The 25,564-nt window shown below is 36.1% G+C and overlaps 3 protein-coding genes across 8 annotated transcripts in view; all 3 read left to right on the top strand.

Moving 5' to 3' along the window:
* The window catches only part of src (v-src avian sarcoma (Schmidt-Ruppin A-2) viral oncogene homolog), a 39,268-nt gene extending 35,822 nt beyond the window's left edge, over positions 1–3,446 (top strand). For all 6 annotated transcript variants that reach the window (XM_083570533.1, XM_083570535.1, XM_083570534.1 and 3 more), the window contains one exon: positions 702–3,446. In XM_083570533.1, coding sequence (XP_083426659.1) covers positions 702–910 — 209 coding nt within the window. In that variant the 3' untranslated portion in view covers positions 911–3,446. The remainder of the gene's footprint in view (positions 1–701) is intronic.
* Positions 1–25,564, top strand: part of kcng1 (potassium voltage-gated channel, subfamily G, member 1) — a 106,468-nt gene that overhangs the window by 74,049 nt on the left and 6,855 nt on the right. The window lies entirely within an intron of this gene.
* Positions 4,554–25,564, top strand: part of mical1 (microtubule associated monooxygenase, calponin and LIM domain containing 1) — a 34,098-nt gene continuing 13,087 nt past the window's right edge. Inside the window, exons 1-13 of the mRNA XM_083570467.1 lie at positions 4,554–4,701; positions 14,740–15,013; positions 15,129–15,336; positions 17,867–17,977; positions 18,075–18,170; positions 18,712–18,867; positions 19,525–19,625; positions 20,831–21,088; positions 22,561–22,676; positions 22,859–22,985; positions 23,140–23,227; positions 23,528–23,675; positions 24,563–24,759. Of these exons, the coding sequence (XP_083426593.1) occupies positions 14,753–15,013; positions 15,129–15,336; positions 17,867–17,977; positions 18,075–18,170; positions 18,712–18,867; positions 19,525–19,625; positions 20,831–21,088; positions 22,561–22,676; positions 22,859–22,985; positions 23,140–23,227; positions 23,528–23,675; positions 24,563–24,759 (1,867 nt within the window). The 5' untranslated portion in view covers positions 4,554–4,701; positions 14,740–14,752. The remainder of the gene's footprint in view (positions 4,702–14,739; positions 15,014–15,128; positions 15,337–17,866; positions 17,978–18,074; positions 18,171–18,711; positions 18,868–19,524; positions 19,626–20,830; positions 21,089–22,560; positions 22,677–22,858; positions 22,986–23,139; positions 23,228–23,527; positions 23,676–24,562; positions 24,760–25,564) is intronic.

Raw genomic sequence — 25,564 nt, 5'->3', positions numbered from 1 at the left:
GATTATATTTTATTAGTGAGCGCAGTGTTTAGGCTAAGGACCTGAGTTTGTATTAGATAATGCTTTTGAATGGTTTATAAAAGCGAATTTGATTTGACATTTATGTACATTAATCCCCCGTTTATCCCGATGGTTACGTTCCAAAACCGTCCGCGATAACCGAAAAACCGCACACTGAAAACATTTTAAAAAATACAGTAATTATATTTGTTTCAATACATTTCATTATTTCTACATAAAACTCCATAAAAACAACAGTTTTTTGGTCTATCGTGCTATTAAACAAATTATTTATGTGGCAAATTGAATTCCAGTATAAACCGGGGGCACAAGATTTGAACTATAGTAAAGCAGGGGATTATTGTATGTAATTTTTACAATAAATCCACCCCAAATTTCTGTTCCTGGATGTTATTGCTGAGTTTTTTTTTTTTTTTAGCACTTTTTTAAATAATCAAACTAAACTTTAAAATTCTTTAAAAAAAAGTGAACCCACCTTTTTTTCCCCAGTCATAACCAGGCTTACTATAAAAAATTGCTAAGATTTTGCATAAAAAAGAGATTTCACATTTCATGTCAGAAAAGCATCACTGATGCAAAAAACAAGAGAGAAAATAGACAAAAGCAAAATCAAACAAAATAATTGTTTAAATGGCCAATATTTCCTTTTTGAACCTGTTTTTCAACTGCTTCCTGCATAGGCATGGTAAACCGTGAGGTGCTGGACCAGGTGGAGCGTGGTTACAGGATGCCGTGCCCAGCTGAGTGCCCCGAATCACTGCATGAGCTCATGCTTACATGTTGGAGAAAAGAACCTGAGGAGAGGCCCACATTTGAGTACCTGCAAGGCTTCCTGGAAGACTATTTTACCTCTACAGAGCCACAGTACCAGCCAGGAGAAAACCTGTAAAGAAAATCCAGTAAAGTGGTTTCATCCAGGAACAGGAGAGATGAATCAGGCTTCCTGAACTGTGCTTCTTAAAAAGAGTATGAGAGTTAAAATGACCGTTTACATGCACAGCGATGTTCAATCAAGTGCTAACACTAGGTAATCACTATGTTTAAGTCCCAAAGATCATTTTGGGAACCGCAGCAGGCTGGACAATGAATGACAGCAAATTGAACAACTGCTTCCACCAGTGTACATAATTAAAGAGAATTGTACATAAGAACTGAATATTTAAAATCAAGTCTCGGCATTACATAAGCAAAGCAGCGTTTAAATTTTACAGATGCGGAAAATAAGGTTTGATGATATGCTGCAATTAGAAACAACGCAAGTGTCTGGTTACCGTTCACATATGTGATTAAAGGCAAAGGCAACCATTTGTTTGTTTTAATTCTAATATATTTGCCATTTGTTTATATTTCATATTATGTTTGCAGGTTTAAAATAGTTGGAAATGATTTAAAGAAGCTGTCACACATTGATGTAGTTCTAACAAGCAGTTATATGTAATATTTTACAATTGTAGTAACTGTAGGCTCTGAGGAGGAAGGGGGCTTTAGAAAAGAGAGAGGCTGTGCTATACCATTCTACTTTGCACAGTTCATGCACGTTTTTTGCCTCAGAATGCTTACCATAAACAAAACAGAGAAAAAAAACTCTTCACTTCCTATCAAAAAAAAAAGATTGTCAAACCAATGCAACTAATAGAGACAGTGTTGTTGCTTCTCATTTGCCCTGGCTGTTTTATAGGTCAGTGGAGATCAATCATTTTCTTCCTTTTTAATACTTCTATTACATCTTCAACTTAAACACCTCAACTGAGTCCTTTATCCTGTTCCCTCAATTCAGGATATGCTATTAGCCCATCCCTTTATTACTCACAAGGTATACCAGCACCAGGCATCAGGAGAAGACCTTTTAAGACACCTGCTTATGTTTTATTTTAGAGTTCTCTTTTAGACAAGAAGATGTCTTAAACTGTCACTGTCTTCCAATACACATCTGATTGAATCCTTTGAATGTTGCATGGAAGATGACTTCCGATCTCCTGGTTCACTGTTTCCTGAACTAGGATCAACTGGAAAAGGACAAAGACTGTCAAACAGTGGTCATTTTTGAATCATACTCACAAGATCACCTGACAGATGGACTATTGAATAACCTGTAGAAATGAAGTGTTGGAGAACAAACTTCAAAATAAAGCAGCTGCCTTTAATACAGCTTCAGTTGAATTTCTTTCTGATTTCCTTTCTTTAAATTTTACGTTTGACTTTTCTGATATTATCCACTGTTTTCTGATAAGAAATCAATCTACTGATAGACTTTTACAACTGTTGTTTTGTTTGACAGCTGTAGACGTTTTTGTACAATTCTATTATATAAAAATGGTATTTTTATTGATCGTTTGTTATAAGATTGTAATTTTTAGTTTAGTTTGAATTGTAACTTAGGAGTTACAATTCAGACTCCTCAAATCACCAAATGATGTGGTTTAGTGTTGTGTTAGTGTGGGAAGATGCATATGTGCTTTTGCTTATATGTTCTAAAAAGCAAGAAAGTTTTTAAACTTGAGTTCAAATGATGCTACAATGTTTTACCAATTATTAACACTGCATATGCTTTTCTAAGGCCAACAATAGAACACTTGAAATATCTAAAACTTGGTACTCTATTCATCACTGGATTTCTGATGATACATAGACATAAAGAAGAGAGTTCTACCTAGATTTCTTTTCTAATTTGCCTTCAATATATTTCTTTTTTTATTTTTGTGGTGAGTTGACAAGGTTTGTAGGAATTTTAGGGCATATTTATGCGTAAGGAATGTTGATTGGGTCTGTGAATATCAATGGTGGTGGAGTAGGTAAGTCAATGTATAGTTCCTATAGTACATCTTTGGTTGGTTGCTTTTCTCACTCAAGTGTTTTCATGACACTGGATGGTTTGCTGTAAATAATTTCTGTTCATGCTTTTAATATAAATATTCATATTGCTCAGATTTTTATTTCGTCTCATGATTGTCTCGACTACTCACAAATCACTCACTACCGACTTTTCATCAATTTGCATAAGAAATCAGTTCTCTCTAAAACTGCTCCATATTTTTACTTATATTTAAAAAAATTTTCCCTCTTGTGCAGTCTGTTATTTAGTTCGTTTGTTGGGAGCAGGTCTGGCACTGTGATTTGATCTTTGTGGTACAGGTGATGGTTAGTTTTTCGACTAGATGATATTTATCATCACTGCATTTTCAAATTTGTTCTTTCTAACCAAATATTCCTACATTTATAGCAATTAAGAGCAAATATAGCAAAGATGAGTTTTAAGCTGTTGTCTTCTTATATGCCATGATGTAATATCCCCCCTCCCACCCTTGAGCATTTTTCTTGCTTACAGCATATTGTACAGTTCTGTTTTTCTATGTAAAGACTTGAGAGATGTATACTGTTGATATGATATCTTTTTCTAAGTGCAATAAACTACATTTTTAAATGTAGTATTTTGAAGTGGTTATGTTTTTTTTTATGTTTGCTTGCCTTGTATATATAAAAAAAGCTTTTGCTTAGTATGTTCAGTGCATTCACCTGTTAGAAAGGAACCAATGATTATATAAGTCAAATTGAAAATGCCATTGCCAATTCATTCAGTAACTGTTCCCCCCCACCCCCTGATCAGTATATCCCAGGAACACGGTGCAAGGCAGGGGAATTTACCCTTCACAGGATGACATACTATTGTGTGGAAATAGCTAACAATGGGAAAAGTAGCCATTCTCACTTTCTACTGAGCAAATAAATAAAGGAATGAGTGGCTGGATTAATATAAGAGAAAGTATGTTTATGTACTTAAATACATTAAGAATATACATTTTTATTTCTGTAGATAGATGGATACATGCATAAATACAGACAGAGGCAGACAGACAGGAGTTGGACAATTAAACAAAGTAGTGTTGGAGGATTCACGCTAATGTATGCATTGCCTGGTGGGGAATCTTTATTTATTGCACATTTCATAAGCAGAGCAATAGCACAGCTGTAAAAATCGGGTTTGTACCTACATGATTGTTGCAAAGCATATGTTTGCCACTAGATGTCGCCACACACTTGAAAAGCAATAGCTACCTTTCTTTAGTTATTAATTGACAAAATTGTAGCTAAAAAAAATCGTTCGAACACACAAACTTCTGTTTATGATATAATCATATTACATAGGAAATAATTTAGTAGATATCTAAATATTTATTTATATTTAAATTAAGCATTAACACAGGCCCACACAAGTTCACTGAATTCTGATTATTCGATATTATAAATGTATTTCCATCATTTAGATTTTCCCCACAAATCCCTGGATTGGCTTTAAAACCTGTTATGTATTTTTCCCTTATTCAGACTGCTGGAAAAATAACGGAATGAAGTGAATTATTTCCTAGATAATAATCATTTCCTTAGTTTCATCATTATAAACATTAGTACTCTGTTTATAGATTATGTCCCTTAATTAAATATGTGATCAAATATTGGATCAAATAAAAAATTGTTTACCAGCCAAGTGAATTTACTGTAAATGAACTCTAGTCTGCAGCTACGTAACCGTAAAGAAGGTGCCGCCTTTAAACTCTGAAGCCGGAAGAGTTTGGCAAATTTTCTTTGTGCGGTCTAAGTTCACGTGAATCCGGGTGTCCGACTTTAGGTATCGGGCTGATTTCGAGTGCGTGATGGTCGATAAGTGGTCCCCCCTGGACTAAGGTAAGAGCCTGGCTTTAACTCAGAATCTCACTTAGCGATGCTGTGATACCTGCCGAGACTTGACCAAAATATTTCTGCGTTTATATCGGTTTCTATTATATTTTCTTTGTGCATTTTTCTTATTATTATAATTTTTTTTGCATTTACCTCCTCTAAAAGATATATAATGGGGTTTCAGCTTTTAATAATGTTGTATTAGACGTAAATCATAACGCTAGTTTACTTTCGTATCTGTTTGAGAAATGTTGCCCTTTAGACTACATGCATTTGTAAATGATCTTTATCATTCAGTTGAGGAAGCGTTGAATGCATTTTTTTGCCTTCCTTATCTACTTCTTATTTAATAATCAAGAACTTTCTAAAAAGCCTTTTATTGTTAATGCAGCAACTTCATGCTCATCATGAAAGTAAACGGAAACCCAACCGCCACATTAGTAACTAAAAAGAATCGTAGATTTTAAAAAAAGATGTAGTTTGGGGTGGGGATTAATAAAATAATAATAATACAAGAAGCCCAGTGTATTTACAAGGCTGAAACTGTCATATTAACATTTTTGTGGGAACACACACACACACACACACACATATTGTATGCAATGAGGAACTAGTTTACTTTACTTTACTTTTTCATCTATAGAACCTGTTCCAAATTCAGCAAATTTGCAGGTTCAAAGTGTCAAATAAACTGTTAACCACTAAGGCAACAAAGCATGTTGCAGTCACAGTTTAGGTGCTGCTATGCTCTGCAAAAAGTAAGAAACTTGTGACTGAACGGTTTCTGGAGCTTCTGCATGCTATCAACTTGAAAAGTTTTGCCATATTTGGTTTCTGAAGCACAGAGTGACTTAAACCACCAACAAACCATCTATGAGTAGAAAACATTTTAGAAAGCATTTTATGAATTCCTAAGTGATGTTTGGTTCAGCCACATCTCAAGATATAAGTTTTATGAGATTTTTTTTTTAAAAAGTGCAGATTGTATGAAATGTATTACAGGTTGGAATTATATTATAGGTATCTAACACACCCCTAGAGTGCATCTAACACATTCTAGCATCTAACAATGTCAGTTGCTAAGCTACTTGTTACTGTTGCTATGGCCATGTCTTCTGGATAGCCTTTGTTTATACTTTCTTGGTAATGCATATCTATGACTTAATTTGTCCAGCAATGGATGAAGAAAGTGTTATTTATTCTGTCGTTTGCACGGCCACACTGGCAACCGAACACAATAACAGACTCTATAAACCAATATACAGATTTGGATCTAAATTTTAAAATGTCACTTCTTTCTCAATGGCATATTGTGCCTAGGCTTGGTCAGGAATGTAATTTATAGAGGTCAACTTGTCCATTGAATTTCAGTTCATTAGCCAGCATCACTGTCATCATCACACCTATCAGAACATATAGCATGGCAGCTCTTATAAAAAGGTAACTGCTAACTGTTCATTTAAGTTATTTAGTTTAAGTATTATTGCATTTTTTAATTCCTTATGTGTAAGCCATTGGTTCTGTATTTGTTTCTGTATTTGCACCATTTGCTTGCACAGTGCATTTGCATTATCGAAAGCACTCAAAGCTTCTGAATTTCTGATGTGATACTCATTTGGTAAGACCTCCGTAATTTAAACTTCCCCATTTTTTTTTTTTGGATTGTCTAAAATACTTTTTTTTTTGCTGTAGAGTTACAATTTTAGAATTATATAGCTCTAGAACTAAAAGGCCCAAACCTGTTTCAACATAACAATGCCCCGGGGTGCAAAGTCAATTCAAACATTGTTTACTAAGGTTGGTTTGGAAGAACTTGGATAGTATGTAATTTGAACATAGTTATTTGATTTTTGTGCACAATTTGATTATAGACATAAGATGTTTCACAGGTGAATGTTAAAGTAAATGTTTAATTTGCCCTATTTGACCACAAGTATATGTTAAAAGCATGATAACAAACCACATTTTTTTAGCCTTTGGAAATGAAGCATGAATAGAGGGTTTCTGCGACATCGCAAACATTTAAATCAAGTCAGTGTCTGTCTGAGCATGTCTGTAACATATTGGCCAATTCTTCAGGTATTCATTTCAGAGCCTTTCCATGTTTTCAAAATTAGGAATATTCTCAGTATTGTAGCTATTTAAATGTTAACCAGGTGCCCAGACATTTTTCCAAGATTTTTGGCATAGACACTTTGATCAGGGTCGATAAGGTGTTCTTTTTTTAAATTTAGGTAAACAGTATGCCGTAACTGGTCGAAGTGAAAAAACAATGGGCAAACATACTTCCTTCCTTGCTGAATCATTGGTCTGCATGTACCAATCGGTAAACAATGCCCCAGGGTACACGGTGGCACACAACAGAGAAACCGAGCAGCAAGTTATGAAATGGATGGTCATATAAGGCTAAAGTAAAAATAGTGTTTGAATATTTTTAGGTATATCTGCTTCTATGTAATATTTTTTAACAGGTGCTATTAAATGTTAAATATTACCACTAACAAATATTCAAATTAAAAAAAAGGTGTGAGCTCAGTAACTTTTTTTAAAGTGTGGCTGTTGATGCCGAATCTCCAGACTGGTTCAAGCTGACATGAAAGCAACTTAAGCGTGTCATTGTTCTCTGGAGTTGCAATTTTTGCAGTGTACATGCTGGTTTGTAAATCTCTGTATTTGTAGTACAACACATGGTTTTTCTTTGCATAACATTTTACTGTAGTTAAATTGACTAATAAATACATCCTAAAATTGGTTTGCTAGATCACAGAATAAGGCTACTATCAGCCTAACAAATTTCTGCTGTGGAAGTGATGTTTTTTGTTTTTCCCATTGTGATTTATGAAGCTCTTGCTCTGAATAACAGACACCAGGCACACACCAGACACTGTGAGCACACCATTATTGGGAAATAAATCTCAGATCACAATGACAGTAGTGTGGTTGTTGGTAGCAGTAATTCATTTGCACTCATAACAGTCTCTAGAGGTTTAACAGAATAGTGTGAAAAAGCATTCAGTGAGCGGGATTTCTGTGGGTGAAAACTTGTCAGAGGAGAATGGCCTGATTGTTTCAAACCGATAGTTATGTAATGTAACTAATTCAAGCGCCCTTTACAATCAAACTGAATTTACGACATGAATTGAAATATGGTGGCGATCGATCCCATATTTTTGTCTCAGCAATTTCAGTTACATCCGGTGCAGCTCGGATTACCATGAATGGCGTTAATCAGATCAGGCAGTCAGGAATTTATAACCTTAAGGGTGAGTCTTCTCATGCTGTCTGTTTATATATCTATAAATCTATAGCTGGGATTCTACCAGAAATACTGTGTCAGCTGTGTTTGTGCATAGAGTCTATTATAGCATTTTTAATGCATGTGGTCCCTTTCTATTTCAGGGACCACCAAGTATCTTGACAAATGAACAAATTGTAATTTTTAACATTTGCAAATCCACTTATGAATACAACCAGGTTTATTGTATTGCTATCCAACTGTTTTCTCAACTGTCTTATAGATGTTTTTCAAAATGTCATTCTGTAAACAAGTTTAAAGGTGTAAAGAAAAAAATGGCTCATGATTTTGAGCTAAATGGCTCGACACAGTCTGCTGCCACTATTAGGTGGAAGTTATAATATTATACATTGTAATGCAGAAGGTTTGGACAAGTTAACCTCTGTCCTAAATTTGGACATGGCTGCTAGAACAACAGAAACCCATGTTTAGTTGAAGTTTAAAAACAAAAAAAAATCTTATACTCTTTTGGCATTAAAATTATTGTACAAAGTTGTGGTTTTATGCCTGTAGCAAACCTTGATGCATATACTTTAAAAGGCCATACTTATATTTAACAAAAGTGATATTATTTAAAAACATATATTATATTTATTTATTTTGCTAGTGTGTATTTGTTAAGTGCACTTTATGTTGTTAGTTTTGAGTTTTGCGTAGTTCCATGTTCCTTTTTGTTAATGTCGTCTGATATAGCATCTTGGTCCTGGTAGAAAATTGTTTCGTTTTACTCTGTACTGCACTGTATATGGTTGGAATGAGTTGCAGTTCAATCAGATTGAATAGCTTCATGTCCGTGTGAAATTTGCATAAGCCAAATAGGCAACTTTGTACTTGCATACTGTCTGTCAGAATATTGGATACAACTTGATGGTAATGTGATGGTGGAAGAAGCATGTTTTAGTTCATGAACGTTTGTAGTTTTAAGAAGCTGTCGCCCTTTTTGCAATGTGAAGGGTTTTCGCAGGCCACCAAAATATCCTGTCACAGTTTTGACTCAGATTTTGTGTTATTTTGGTGTTGATCTTGACTCTACTTCAAGTTGCTATTAATCCACTCATGATCTTGACAATGACTTTTAATAAACACCAAATAAATATTTTCTGCTATTAAAATGGTTGTTGGTTGTATGATGATCTGAAATGTTGAGCTATTTTCTAAGTTGCTTAGTAGCTCCTGGTTCTATAAACTTAAATGACAGTATAAGACTGTAGAAAGGACATTACTCATAATCTTATATTCCGGTGCTCATGTGAGACTCTTGATATCACCCAAATGAGGATGGGTTCCCCTTTTGAGCCTGGTTCCTCTCAAGGTTTTTTCCTCATAACATCTAAGGGTGTTTTTCCTTGCCACAGTCGCCACGGCTGCTCATCACGGATTAATACACATCGCTTACCTTAATTTTTTAAATTCTGTAAAGCTACTTTGAGACAATGTCTGTTGTGAAAGGCGCTATAGACATAAACTTGACTTGACTTAAACCCATCTGTTTTTCCTTTAAGACAAAAATGGATGGCAGTAATTAGTCATAATGACTCCTCACTAAAAAATAAATACTTTGGAAGGCCATAGGGCAATGTGTCATCATGGTATGATGTTGCTTATCTCTGTGCCATGGTTTACTTACATTTATGCTTCCTTATTTTCATGTCGGGTCTGTAGAATCATCTCATTAAGAAAAAAGGGTGTTCTAGTTCATATATTTATCCTGAACCCCCTTGGACAGATCTCTCTAACCTGAGGTACTTGAGAGACACACAAAGACATCTTTACCATGTTCTTACATTTTCTGTTACAGGAAGTGGTGTTTCTATTTTATAGCTAGCATTTAATAGGTATGTACCACATACCTAGATAACAGAAACCCACTATACACTTACCACACTGCTTCCTTTAAAAAAAAATGGCACACGCACAAAGAAATACAGAATTGCTCAATTTTATTGCTTTTTTTGGATAAGGATACAAATGGTTTTGCTGTAAAACCATTACGGAAATAGTGTAGCACAGGTTTATGATCGTGACTTGTTTGTTGGATATTTGTTAGGACATCCAGTAGAAACATCTGGAGCAGAGAAAGTATACAAAATATCCCATTCAGTCAAAAAGCAACATTTTATTTTACAAAGTGCAGTATATTAAGAACAGAATTCATTGTCTTTTCAGAGGCTGTCAATAGATGGACAATGTTTAGCTTATTTTGTGTTTCAGTTGATCAAACTATTCAACAAAGGATAAAAGGTCCTGTTCTGAAGATGTGTATTACATACTTTAAATGACACCATGACTGGTTTAGTAAAAGACAAAAATTTAAATTATAATAAAAAAGACAAAGCATTATATGTCCAAAAATATGTGGACCCTTAAACTTTTCACCATGACAATGCCCCTAAGCACTAAGTGAACACTGCTTATTTCACATTCACATGCTGCTGGACTAAGGAAAAGGTGAGAATCTGTGTATTTACCAGTAGAATGAACAATTCTGCCATAGTTTGAGTCTAAGCAAATTCTCAGTTGTAGCGTTTACTGAGCAACAGATTAGACTACATTGCTTATAGGTACCATGTTCTGCTTGTGATGAAGTGTTCAGGTTTCTCACCTTTTTTTCTGTTTTTAAGATACCATCCGTTGTCAATGAACTCCTGAGTTAATATGTATGACTCTTGTACCTGACATTCTAATCTAGTATAAAATATAAGAATTTACAGCATTTAAGACAGAAAAATCCAGTTTGGGTCATTCATAGTTTGCTAAACAAATCATTTAAAGAAACAAAAGTGTTTAGAATGTCTTTGATGTTGACTGACTTTTTTTTTTTTTTTTACCATGACAATGCCAGCAAGCACCAAGTAACCACTAAGCACAAGACCCCGATCTTAACGCCATCACCTCCACCACCACCACTGAAAAACACGACATGATCGGGTTGCCACATACATTATAGTGTATAGTATAGTGTACAGTGGGTACGGAAAGTATTCAGACCCCCTTAAATTTTTCACTCTTTGTTATATTGCAGCCATTTGCTAAAATCATTTAAGTTTATTCTTTTCTCTCATGAATGTACACACAGCTCCGCATACTGATGGAAAAACACAGAATTGTTGACATTGTTGCAGATTTATTAAAAAAGAAAAACTGAAATATCACATGGTCCTAAGTATTCAGACCCTTTGCTGTGACACTCAAATATTTAACTTGGGTGCTTTCCATTTCTTCTGATCATCCTTGAGATGGTTCTACACCTTCATTTAAATCCAGCTGTGTTTGATTATACTGATTGGACTTGATTAGGAAAACCACACACCTGTCTATATAAGACCTTCCAGATCACAATGCATGTCAGAGCAAATGAGAATCATGAGGTCAAAGGAACTGCCTGAAGAGCTCAGAGACAGAATTGTGGCAAGGCACAGATCTGGCCAAGGTTACAAAAAGATTTCTGCTGCACTTAAGGTTCCTAAGAGCACAGTGGCCTCCATAATCCTCAAATGGAAGACGTTTGTGACGACTAGAACCCTTCCTAGAGCTGGCCGTCCGGCCAAACTGAGCTATCGGGGGAAGAGCCTTTGGTGAGAGAGGTAAAGAAGAACCCAAAGATCACTGTGGCTGAGCTCCAGAGATGCAGTGAGGAGATGGGAGAAAGTTGTAGAAAGTCAACCATCACTGCAGCCCTCCACCAGAAGCCTCTCCTCAGTGTAAGACACATAAAAGCCCGCATGGAGTTTGCTAAAAAACACCTGAAGGACTCCAAGATGGTGAGAAATAAGATTCTCTGGTCTGATGAGACCAAAATATAACTTTTTGGCCTTAATTCTAAGCAGTATGTGTGGAGAAAACCAGGCACTGCACATCACCTGTCCAATACAGTCCCAACAGTGAAGCATGGTGGTGGCAGCATCATGCTGTGGGGGTGTTTTTCAGCTGCAGGGACAGGACGACTGGTTGCAATCGAGGGAAAGATGAATGCGGCCAAGGACAGGGATATCCTGGACAAAAACCTTCTCCAGAGTGCTCTGGACCTCAGACTGGGCTGAAGGTTTACCTTCCAACAAGACAATGACCCTAAGCACACAGCTAAAATAACGAAGGAGTGGCTTCACAACAACTCTGTGACTGTTCTTGAATGGCCCAGCCAGAGCCCTGACTTAAACCCAATTGAGCATCTCTGGAGAGACCTAAAAATGGCTGTCCACCAACGTTTACCATCCAACCTGACAGAACTGGAGAGGACCTGCAAGGAGGAATGGCAGAGGATCCCCAAATCCAGGTGTGAAAGACTTGTTGCATCTTTCCCAAAAAGACTCCTGGCTGTATTAGATCAAAAGGGGGCTTCTACTAAATACTGAGCAAAGGGTCTGAATACTTAGGACCATGTGATATTTCAGTTTTTCTTTTTTAATAAATCTGCAACAATGTCAACAATTCTGTGTTTTTCTGTCAGTATGGGGAGCTGTGTGTACATTCATGAGGAAGAAGAATGAACTTAAATGATTTTAGCAAATGGCTGCAATATAACAAAGAGTGAAAAATTTAAGGGGGTCTGAATACTTTCCGTACCCACTGTATGTGTTTATTCATCTTGCTTCAATTTCAAAGTAGATGTTTCAGCTGTTTCATAATTTGTGGCATTAATCAAATACTAGTGCAAAAAAACACAACTTACATTTTGAATTACAGGTTTTATTCACAGCTATGAACTTATAATCTGATCACCATTAAGTCACTATTCGGTCGTGTTTGTTTTGTTTTATGTAGCTGAACCTTCACAAAGTGTTGGTAGTATATTTTTGGCCTGTGGAATATTGTGGGTTTATTGTTCATTACAGCATTGAGGTCATTCAGCTTGTCAAACCTTTTTTTTTTTTTTTTTCTTTTTTTTGCTGTTTCCATTAACAGCAGTAAAAGGATAGGAAGTGATTTTACTTGTTGAAAACAGCTTGCACCTTCAAACTAATTCCTTTTGAAAATCCATACGCTCTTTTATCTTCTGCACCCCTTACTGTTTAATTACATTCATTTTGTGAAAATAATCAACACAGAACAGAGGTAAGTCCTGAGAGACCATGCTGATTTATAGTAGACTGTTTCCCCAATAACGATGGAAAGGAAGTCAGCAGAATCCAAATACATCTGAAGCTGAAACGTCTGAGGTTTTTCCCTTTTGCATAATTTTGAGATGTCAAGCTCTTTCCATTATATGTACCTCATCATGCCTTACTCCTTAAGATGCTTCACATTGTTAATGTGTTCTGGTACTGGGCTGTACAGCTGAATATAGAAAGCAGTTTCACCGGTTGTGCATTAACTTGTCCTGCTGCAAGGGGTGAAGTATAAAGTAGTTCATACAATCATCTAGATTCAGTGCAGTAGTGCAGTTTTGCACACTCATTGGGTGACTTGTTTTAAATAGGAAGAAATGTTTTCCGAAGTATGTGTGTGTTTAAGGCAAAAAACAAAACTTATTTAGGGCATTTTCCTTTTTCATATGAAAATTAATCTTTTTATTTGATCGATTTGTGACTTTTATATTGTAGCATTAAGTGAATAACAGATCTAACGTATCTGCATTTAAGAATTTCTTTGTTTGGTACTATGTTCTGTTTCAGATGCTAATTGTTCAGGTTATTTCCTATGTATGACTATTGTACCTTGAGATTTTAAAGTAATAGAAAATATAAGAATTTCGCAGCACTCCAGACAGGAAACCCAAGCTTGGGTTGGCAAAACTATAATAAAATTCCCTAAAAGTGCATCAAGTTGAGCTCTGTCATGCACCAAGTTTTAGGATCATGTCCACATGATAAGTCTACATGGGTGGCCCAGTTACCAGACACTCATTTGTGAACACTTAGACATTTGAATCTTTTTCCCTTAGATCTGTTCACAAAGGGTGGCTGTCTAGGGAATGTTAGGTTCCCAGTGGTACAGCTCTAAGATATACCTCCTCACTGTGACAATGATCAAGTTATGAAAAGTGAGTGTGAAATAAACAAATTTGAGCAGCAGTAACAGTATCATCACTGTACTCATTTGTGGTAATGAAACAGTAGCTCAGTTTTTGGATAAACGTTTTATTTGTCAGTCTATGTGCTATGATCGACAATGAACACATGCTATATGAGAGAGGGGCCAAAAATTAGAGAGAAGGTACATGCAGAACAGGCACATGAGGTTCCTCTGGTATTATCTGATTGCTGGTATCAGCCCTCTTTTATGACTAAAAGCTTTGTAATCCAGTAAAGGAACGAAGTGGAGCTGCTGTCAATTTAACTGACATGGCTCAGGCAACTTATAATGAGTTACCCTGGTTGGCGAATAGTTAAGCTGTATAAGAGAGATTTGAGCTGAACAGAGTCTTCTGGGGACATACACAGAATTAACTAGAAAGTGTATAGGGCAATACTTCCAGTTTTTCTTTGTCTAACCTCTAAAAATCAGTTACTGCCATCTGTCATTTTAAGGAAGTTTAGGTAAACAGTTGTTACACCTGTTTTGCAAAGGTTAAAGGTCAGTGTCTGTGTGCAAGATTTATTCTCAACACTGTGTAACTCCTATTTTGCTTGTCACTTTCTTGCACGTGTTCAAATCATTCTCAGTTATTCATTGTGTTTTCTAGTGTATTCTGTGGATGATAATGACCTCTAATGATGATTATGCCTGCTTGTTCCACAATTCACAGCCGAACACCAGTCATTTAGCACCTACTAATGTAAAATCATCTCATGTGCTTCTCACTCTTCTAGACTATCCTACAGCATGACTGATCAGAAGGAACCTGTCAATTCAAGCCATGCCTTGTTTGACCACTTTGTTCTCGCTCAGACCTGCAAAGAGGTTCAGCAGAATTTTACTGAGCTCTGTCGCCACCTAGAGTTAGATGCTCAGGACTACAGCAAGTTTTACAGCAAGTTGAAAGAGAGGCTGAACTACTGGAAAGCAAAAGAACTCTGGCAGAAGATTGACAAGCGGGCAGCACACTCTGATTATGAGCACGGCAAACCCTGTGCCAAGACTAAGGTATTAATCTGTCTACAATTCTATTTTTTTTACAGTTGCTTGAAATTGCTTTTCAAAATTGCTTATTTTTATGGTTTTATGTATGGCTTTATATAAATTTTTTCCTCTTTTACAGTGTTTAGTCTTGGGAGCAGGCCCATGTGGCTTGAGGACTGCTATAGAGTTGGCTCTGTTGGGTGCACAGGTTGTTTTGTTGGAAAAGAGAACATCATTCTCCAGGAACAATGTCCTGCATCTTTGGCCATACACAATCCGAGATTTACGTAATCTTGGTGCAAAGAAGTTCTATGGCAAATTCTGCTCTGGTTCTCTCGACCACATTAGTGAGTGTTGTTATTTAAAAAGTACCTCTTGTAAATCAAGTAAGCATCAAAATACCTTGTGTTATTTGATGCACATAAATAAAATGCAAGATGCTCAGGACTACAGCAAGTAGACATTTCCAGGTTAATAGTGTATATATTTGTGTATGTGTGTGTGTGTGTGTGTGTGTGTGTGTGTGTGTGTGTGTGTGTATGATATGATATGAGAGAGATGTGTAGACAAATAAATCTGTGCTCTCCAGACTATTTGTTTTATTGAACTGCTGCTCATCCAGTTATATTTGTAAACCGGAAGTAACTAATAATTAAGATGGATTAACAAAAAAATAAAAAGATGTACTCTCTTGTTTCACTTAACAAACATTTAATTTCCCATGTATAGTATAATATATATATTTGTGTTAATGGGTAAAGGCAATACAAGTATCTAATATAGTAATACATTTATGTGAGTATCTATTTACAATGAATGTCCAGTACTGTGCAAAAGTTTTAGGCATGTGAGAAAAATGCTGTAAACTAAGAATGCATTCAAATCATTATTTGGTGTGGAAGTTGTAGAAGGAACTCAGCAGGTAGTTTGTTCCAAATGCATTTTTGGGATGTAGTCTGCCTCAAATTCTTCTGTCTCTCTATGTCATCCCAGACAGACTCAATGATTTTGAGATTAGGGCACTGTGGGGGGCCAAATCATCACTTCCAGTATATCTTGTTCTTCTCTGCACTAAAGATGATGCTGAATGTACAGTGGGGCAAAAAACTATTTAGTCAGCCACCAATTGTGCAAGTTCTCCCACTTAAAAAGATGAGAGAGGCCTGTCATTTTCATCATAGGTACACTTCAACTATAAGAGACAAAATGAGAAAAAATTTTTTTCAGAAAATCACATTGTCTGATTTTTAAAAAATGTATTTGCAAATTATGGTGGAAAATAAGTATTTGGTCACCTACAAAAAAAGCAAGATTTCTGGCTCTCACGGACCTGTAACTTCTTCTTTAAGAGGCTCCTCTGTCCTTCACTTGCTACTTTTAATAATGGCACCTGTTTGAACTCGTTATCAGTATAAAAGACACCTGTCTACAACCTCAAACAGCCATACTCCAAACTCCACTTTGGCCAAGACCAAAGAGCTGTCAAAGGACACCAGAAACAAAATTGTAGACCTGCACCAGGCTGGGAAGACTGAATCTGCAATAGGTAAGCAGCTTGTTGGACGTATTTTAATGGAAGCATTTTAAGGTCCTGGAGTGGCCTAGCCAGTCTCCAGATCTCAACCCCATAGAAAATCTTTGGAGGAGTTGAAAATCCGTGTTGCCCAGCAACAGCCCCAAATTTGCAAATAAATCCTTTAAAAATCAGACAATGTGATTTTAGGGATTTTTTTTCTCATTTTGTCTCTCAAAGTTAAAGTGTACCTATGATGAAAATTACAGGCGTCTCTCATCCCTTCAAGTGGAAGAACTTGCACAATTGGTGGCTGACTAGATACATGTTTGCCCCACTGTGTGTAATGTAATGACATTGGCTGTATGTTTAGGGTGCAGAATAAATTTAGGGCCAATCAGATGCCTCAGTGATGGTATTGCTTCATGGATAAGTATCAGCCTATATTTTGCAGCATTGAGGACACCGTTAATCCTGATCAAATCTCCAACACCATTTGCAGAAATGCAGCCCTACACCTCCACCATGCTACACTTTTGCCTGCAGACACTCATTAGTGTACCACTCTTCAACTCTTTAGCGAACAAACTGCCTCCTGCTACATCCATATATTAAAAAATTCTGACTCCTCAAGCCAAAGCGCCTGCTGGCATCTTTGTGCACCCCATTTCCTATGTGTTTGTATATAGTTGAGTCATTTACAGTAGCCTTAATTTCACTTCAGAGGTATAGCTTTTTTGCCACAATGGACTTCTCTAGACAGTAATGGGTGTACCTGGGCTTTATTGGTTTTTGCCTGTTCTTTGCTGATAGCACAATGTTAGTAAGCATGACATGTTCTTCATCAGCTGCATTAAGTTTGCTTAGCCAACCACTGCATATACAGTGCTCAACATCAGCCGTTTCTTTTCTGCTTCTTTTGCAATAGCTTGAACAGCACATCTTGAAACTCCAGTCTGTTTTGAAATCTTTGCATGGGAGAGGCTTTGCTGATGCATTAAAACCTACCCTGTGTCTTCTACCAGATGTGCTCAGTCTTGCCATGACGTAGGACCTGTCTTGCACAAACTCAGTTTTAAGCCTCCCAAACAGCTGTTTCTGTTTTACTTAATGACTGTATTTCATATAAATAGGTTAATCATACTCCTGACTCTGATATTAGAAAACAAGTGTGCAAGTATACGACGTGATGCTGGTTTAAGACGAAGGGTTCTTCTGTCTTCACACTTTGCAGTTTGCCAAAATTTAAATCTTACTTTACAGCACTTCTTCACACCTGCCTAAAACTTTTGCACAGTTACCACCATGTGTATAGCAATGTGTTTTCTGACTTATCTGTCTGCATATGTGGTTGTAATGTGCAGGTATCCGCCAGTTGCAGTTAATTTTGCTGAAGCTGGCTCTTATCTTGGGTGTTGAGGTTCACACTGGAGTGACTTACAATGGTTTGGTTAAACCACAAATATCAGGAACCGGTATGTGTACATAGCTTCTATGCAGTCTTACTTCACTTCTACTGGTGTTTGTGGCAAAGTGGGACCTGAAAACAAAGTAACTCTTGTTCTCCTCCAGGCTGGAGGGCTTTGTTGCATCCTGAGTCTCATCCTGCATCTTCCTATCAGTTTGATGTTTTTGTCTCTGCCGGAGGAGGAAGATTTGTACCTGATGGTAAGGTTTGTTAGAAAAGACTAGAAGCATAAATGCTACTTGGATTTTCATAATTTTTACATATTCAAACACAAAAAGCCAGCATTTAAATGTTCTCCTTGTATAAGTGATGTAATGACTGCCTCTTGGTGTAGCTTAAAATAGGAGTGCATGTCGAGTTTCAAAATGTATCAGACTAATTAAAAATAAAATTATATATCCTGAAAGTGTATTTGTGAGTGAGTACAGTTTGGACACTTAAGTTATTTGAATATCTTGTGCAATAATTGTTTTTTGTTATGTAGTGCAAATATGTTTTGGAATTTGAATTGCGTTGGTTCAGGATCGATAGAAACCCTGAAAAGTATAAACAGCTACTGAATAAATAAAATGACTTATGAGGGGCATTACAAAACATTTCTAGGACTGTTTACATGCTTATTATCATGATATTCCATCCCACTGATGTACAGTCACATCTCTAATCTGAAGTATGAGTGTGTATTCATAGATTAGTCATCACATTCTGTTAATACATGCTGTATTTATGCTTCTGCCGCAGGGTTTAAGAGAAAGGAGCTGAGAGGAAAGCTGGCCATCGGCATCACGGCTAACTTTGTTAACCACCGCACTGCAGCCGAGGCTCAGGTTCCTGAGATCAGTGGCGTGGCACGCATTTACAACCAGAAATTCTTTCAGCAGCTCCAAACAGAGATGGGTATGAAAGCAGGACAGTGTGCCAATGTGGAGTTATGTGGATAAAAGCACGCTCTAACTTACATTTACTTTTTTTAATTCTAAAATATGTACATAATACAAACTAACAACAGCAATAATAATTATCATTTATTAGGGGAGGTCAGATATATGTTTTATAATTCAACTCCTTAATAAAAGTTGTTAACTGCAGGTTTTTATTATATAGTAGAGAATGTAGGAAAAAGCATATTAGTTTTTAATATTTAATAGGGTTGAAGTATGCAAGGGATTTTCCGAAAACTTTTTCCATTGAAAAAAAGTTATAGATGAAATTGCCTTACAGTTTCAACCCAATTAATAGAGTTTAATTAACACATTTTTCTGAAGACGTTGGGAGCAATTATCTCTTGATTTTTTTTTTTCTCTTGATGTGGAAAAAAAAAAAAAGCACAAACCCTACTCTACTTAAAAAACATGAATTGTTGGATGTGAATAAGTGTACACCAACATTAAAAAAAAAAAATACAAAACATTAAATATAAAGAAACTTTATACTTACAACTTAGAAGACGCGGTGAGGAAATCAAATTCTATAAAAATTACATCACAAATGTGGTCAGGAAGATATTAAAAGTGACTGCCTTTACATTTTTTTAATTCTTTTTTTAATTCCCAGGCATTGATCTGGAGAACATTGTCTACTACAAAGATGACACTCACTACTTTGTCATGACTGCCAAGAAAAACAGTCTTCTAAAGAAAGGAGTCATCAAGCAAGTAAGGCCAAAATGTACTGTAGCTGAGGCTGAGCCTGCTTTCTGACCACAGCTTCCAAACAAACGGGGATAAATGCAGAAAGAATGTTGCTGTGCTGTATTGCATATGAGACAAGTAAAAGCCTCTCTCTTTTATTTAGTCCGTAAATCCTATAAGTATAACGGTGGTCAATCAAAAATGCAAAGCATCAAGCAAGACACATCTGTATGCAAACACTGTCTCAGTCTTAAAAAAATGCAAAAGGAACACATTTAATGATGGCTTTTACAGTTTCTCTTAGTTGCTTTGGAGCATTTCTCAGATCAGATCAGGTGTTCAACCTCCACATCATTTAGAAACTTGTGCACATCATAAAAGCAATTCTTGTTGTTTTGATCAAATTGCAGATGCTTTGGTACATTCATTTAATTGATTGTGTAAAATTGTCTGCTGTTTTCTACATTATCAGTTATCGTGGTGTTAATGTATTGTACTACTTTTATCTGAATAGTCTTAAGCCCCTAAACATCTTGGCATCAGTTTATTAAATAAGCCATTAAATGCAAACTGTTGTCATCATCCGTCAAGCTGAAATTTCTTTTTTTTTTTTTTTCTTTTCTTTTTTTTTTTTTTGTAAATGTATCCTGAAATTATTAATTGCGCAGATGAATCTCGAATTGTAATTATGAAGGCAAGTGTATGGCATAGGATCAAACAATAATCAACTAGTTCTTTAAAATGGTTCAAAGGTGAATCTCGTGAACCTTTAATTTGCGGCGTGTACAGACTTTTGCAGGCAAAACACAGAATTACAATTTCTGAAAATGGATAAACAACCAAGAAATGAATGGACACTATTACAGCAATCAATATAAATGAAATACACAATTAAATAAATATATATTACTGTTAAATTTCAAAAATGTAATACAGAATAAGTTATCCGTGTGCATTTTCAATTACTGTAATCCAAACTGTTGTTTATTAAAACTGTGTGGCGTCATACTGGCAACATGACACAACATTTTTAAGATCTTGTTTGTGAACAATGACAAAAGGACTTGTCATTCTGATGACAATGATAAGTTTATTGATACAAGTACTTATGCAATGTGTTGTGCTGTGCTGTTTGTACAAATTGTTTTAAAAACACAATGCTCCAAAGCAACTGAGAAAAACTGTAAGAACAAATGTACTTCTTTTCATGTGTTATCTCTTTCTCTCAGGACTATGCTAATGTGGAACAGCTGTTAGCACTTGCTAACGTTAATGGGGAGGCCTTATTGAAGTACGCGTATGACGCTGCCGCTTTTTCCACGGCCCACAAACTTCCTAATCTTGAATTCGCAAGGAATTACAATGGTAAGGCAGATGTAGCCATGTTCGACTTCACCTGCATGCACCGTGCTGAGAATTCATCGATGGTGATGGAGCGCAAAGGCAAGAAACTCCTCATTGGCCTGGTTGGAGACTGCCTGGTGGAGGTGTGTGCCAAATATGTACATACACACTTTCCTCACAGTATAGTCTGACCTTTTTCTGACCTATTGTGAAAAAAAAAACTAAGTCTACACACCCCTGTAAATTGGCAGGTTATTGTGAGGCAAAAGATTAAACCAAGACCAATATTTTCTTTTTCCTCTAAAAAAGTTTCAGCTTTTAATTTTTATCAATTGCAATTTCACACTTAGGGTGAAAAATGTCCTGGCATGATTTATCTTGGTTTCATATATTACATTATTAAAATCTGCCTGGGGTTTGTAGACTATTTATTTGCATTGTATTTGAGATGCAGCGAGATGGAAACTTCATATGTTTAAACCACAGTCATGGAGGTGGAAGCTGGTTTGGGCTCATTTTAAAGTAAGAAAGGCTTAAAACTTATTCCAGGTGAGAGAAATGCTGAACCAACATAGTGCATTCCATACTTCAATGCGATGCACAGTCTGGACTGTGGCTAATTGAAACAGTTTTGCCATACAATAAATTAGTGACTCAAAGCATACATCCAAGCCTTGCACACGTCCTTTACAGTAGCAAAAAGTGGGCTGTTGTGTTATCTGTGTTGGAATAGCCTGCCCAGTCACTCCAACTTAATCCTATTAAACTGCTCTGGGATGAACTTTCCAAGGTCAGAAAGAAAAACTAGTGGAGAAAACCTTTGGCAAGTTTTATAAGAGGCATGAAAAAGTATTTCAGCAGAATGTCTTGGGAAACTGCCAGGATGCCAAGAGTGTGTAAAGCTGTTATGTTCATTCTAAAGGAGGATTTTCCAATAACCTCCTAATATGCTACAATACTGTATATTTGTTTGGTCAAAGTAAGTCTTCATACCATTAAATTGCATAGTATGTTTCATATTATCAAATGGAACATGCATGTGTCTGTCAAAAATCATAAAAATGTAGGCTTTTCCAAAGTTCTGACAGCCATATTCTCTAGTTTTATCTATAAACACAAATTTATTTTAGTATTTTAACAATGAGTTGTAAAATGGATAGATGAAGTTTTGTGATATGCCAATATGGCATTGATATTGTGATGAATGTCAAAATGCCTATTTAGAAGATATAATGAATATCCTTATGAGGTTTTTGTAATTTATAATAAACAGACTGAAAGCAGCAGATTTTGATTTTAAAATAAATTACCAAATAACAATGTTTTGAACGTTTTATCATTAATAATGTTGTTTCTATATAACATTTAAGCTTAATAATTAAAAATAGACTAGAGGTTTTTTTTTAATTAGTGATCACTTTTTCTTTTACTTTTTTGTTTGTAAATTATTAGCAAACTCACCCAAAACATATGTGATGAAGAATCATGATATAATTTGCCACATTTGGGTAAACTGCAAATTTTATATAATTACTTTAGTTGATGCTGTAACATTTTACACAGTAGTTCCAGCTCATTTTTTCCATCTAAAATAATTAAGTTTTGATCTTTCCAGCCCTTTTGGCCCTTGGGAACAGGAATTGCACGAGGATTCCTGGCTGCTTTTGATACTGCATGGATGGTGAGGAGCTGGGGTAAAGGAATGCCACATCTGCAGGTTCTTTCAGAGAGGTACTACAGAGCAATGCAAATACATAACATTTATTTATAATAAGTGCCACATGTACCACTTAGCTATAGCTGAAGAGATAGTGTGAAGATTTTAAAAGACCACTTAATAGCTAAAATGCAGCAGTATTCTGGGTAAGAGGAAAAACTGATCATCTATCTTGCTTATCATTTGATTTAAACAGGGAAAGCATGTATCAGTTACTATCGCAGACCACGCCGGAGAACACAAGCAAGAACTACCAAGCCTACAGCATTGATCCAAGCACCCGGTACCCCAATGTGAACTTGTCTTCCATAAAACCTGCACAAGTGAGTGTGTTTAATATTTACCTTGCTCACTAATGTTAGTTTATTTTGTTATTTGTTTTAGATTATGCATTCTGTTTGCATGGTGGAATTTATTCGGCTCATTGCATTATTTCTGTAGCAGTGTGCGTCAGTAGGTTTTTTGTGTGCTTTTCAGGTGCAGCATCTGTACAGTGTTGAGGACCACTTGGATTCCAACAAATTAAGCCAAAACAAAAAAACTCCAATATGTAATAAATATCAAGGTACATTAAAGACACAATTAAAATACAGTGATACGATAACAAGACAGTGTATAAATATTGTATAGTTCAAATTCGGTCCATCTTCATAGCGAACAATACACTACATAATAGGGTAGTAAAGTTGGCTTTTTGACCTAAAATCTCATTACATGATTTATCATTATTTCTGAATAGTAGTTTCCTCTAATAGCATTTTCATTACAGTAATTGACAGTATAGCTACAGTTTGGTTGGTGCAGAGTTTCCTTTGTTTAGTAATACCTTTAATACCCTTAAATGTTGAAATCCGCGTGTGTGCAGCTTCCCTGCGACGTGTGGTGGACCTGCTGAACTGGTGTCAGAAACACACAGCCTGGTGTGAGCGGGTCAGGGTTAAAGACCTGAGTCAGTCCTGGAGATCTGGCCTGGCACTCTGTGCTCTGATCCAGCACTTCAGACCCAAACTCATGTAAGGCGTCCCTTTTTTTTTTTTTATATGACAAAATGAATTATGAACACTGTTCAAACACCTTATGGTTAACTGTAATTATAAACAATAAATTAAAATAATACAGTAGTAATTACAATATGAAAGGCAAAATGTATTACTTAAAGGTTTGTTCTACCGAATGTGTAATGAAATACTTTTTCCTTTTACCCTTTCCGTCTTTGGCACACAGACATGCACAACCACACGTCATGACTAAGTATTCTCAGTATATACTGTCATTATAATAGGTTATAGCACAGCAGTGTTCTTGAATGTAATTTGTGTCGAGCAGCAGTGGCTCTGGCAGTTGTGCTGGCTGCAAGGCAAAACACAGGTTTATATTAATGCACTTGTTTTTATTCACACGTACCTAATAAAAATTGGATTTTAAAAATGTGCAGATATTTAACAAAGACTTTTTCCACTGATGTGGTGAAACTTTCTGCATAATATGCTACTATACTTTTTTTCTTTTTTTCTATACTAGCCATTTTTACTGATGTGGCAGAATATTCATTTCATTTGTAAACTTAATCATCGTTCTTTTATAAATTATACGTTGCTAATCATATAATTGCAGTGGAATAGGCGCAATAAAACACTACAGGATGTGGCATTATGGAAAAATAATCCTCTAAGGGTAATAAACAGTAACTCAGCATCACATCACATTACTCCATTGTTGATTATTTTCATACAGCAGCAGCATTGTGTGATTAATGCCATGTTGTGAAACTCTTCCCCCATATTAAGCATTTGACAGCCCACAATATGTGTAAGCACTGACGCAAGTATTTTGTCATGTTCAAAACCCCCAAGCTGCACCATCTGCTATTTTCCGAGCTGATGCTTTTATTCTCTTGCAGAGACGTGTCCACTCTGGATGAAAAAAATGCCACATACAACAACCAGATGGCCTTTGACATTCTGCAGAAGGAGTTTGGCATCACACCCATCATGTCTGCCAGTGACTTTGCCTCTAGCAAGGAGATTGATCAGCTGTCTATGGTCCTTTACCTCACTCAGGTTCACAACGCTTTCAATGAGTCTCCCAAACCAGCAGGTAGATGTCTATCTAGCACAACATTGAATGTAGACTCCGTGTTACTAAACTGTGCTTTAAAAGCTAAAAAACCCACATTCTTACAGCTGAAACATATGCTGGTGTCACACATCAATGTGACTCTTATCGACATCAAGTCACCCAGGCTGGCAGTAGAGCTTTCGCTCATAGGTTATGCAGGAAACCAAATGAGTACAGCAGCAGGGAAAACTACAAAACCATGCAAATATTAAAAGGTCACACAAAGAGCACATCTTTCTTGCTTTTTGCTCAGAGTTGTAGATAGCTACTGTTCATAGCTTGTAGCTTATTTGTATCGATTCTCATGGCTAAAAAGATAGTACCCAATGCACTTTTGGCTATGTCTAATGTTCACAATGAGCATATTGGGAGTTTACCTCCAGAAAAAGGTTTTTATGACTAATAATTGGGATTTATAGTCTTTAATTAAATATAATTATATATACAGACCACTGCCATTTCCTTATATGGAAATCTCATGAAGAGTTGGACCGCTGTGTACCACTTGGGTGTGCAAAATAATATATACATTACATGGTTTTTATTAACAGGACTATATGTTCTACAGTCATGTCAAATTAAAAGAAATGTAGAAAACATGCTTTAGTTGACAAGCGAGGCAGAATCGCATAAATACATAGGACATAACTACATTCAAGAATTATAGAGGACAGCAGAAGGTGTGAAGGTGAGCAGACTGAATATGAAAATATGTCATTGTAAAGCATAGTAAATATCAGCATCAAAATGTATATAGATAAGGGTGCAGATTAACAGTCCAGAA

Source organism: Silurus aristotelis, assembly GCF_946808225.1.
Source record: "Silurus aristotelis genome assembly, chromosome: 19".
In the NCBI taxonomy this organism is placed as follows: Eukaryota; Metazoa; Chordata; class Actinopteri; order Siluriformes; family Siluridae; genus Silurus; species Silurus aristotelis.
This window is presented reverse-complemented; position numbering and strand designations above follow the sequence as displayed.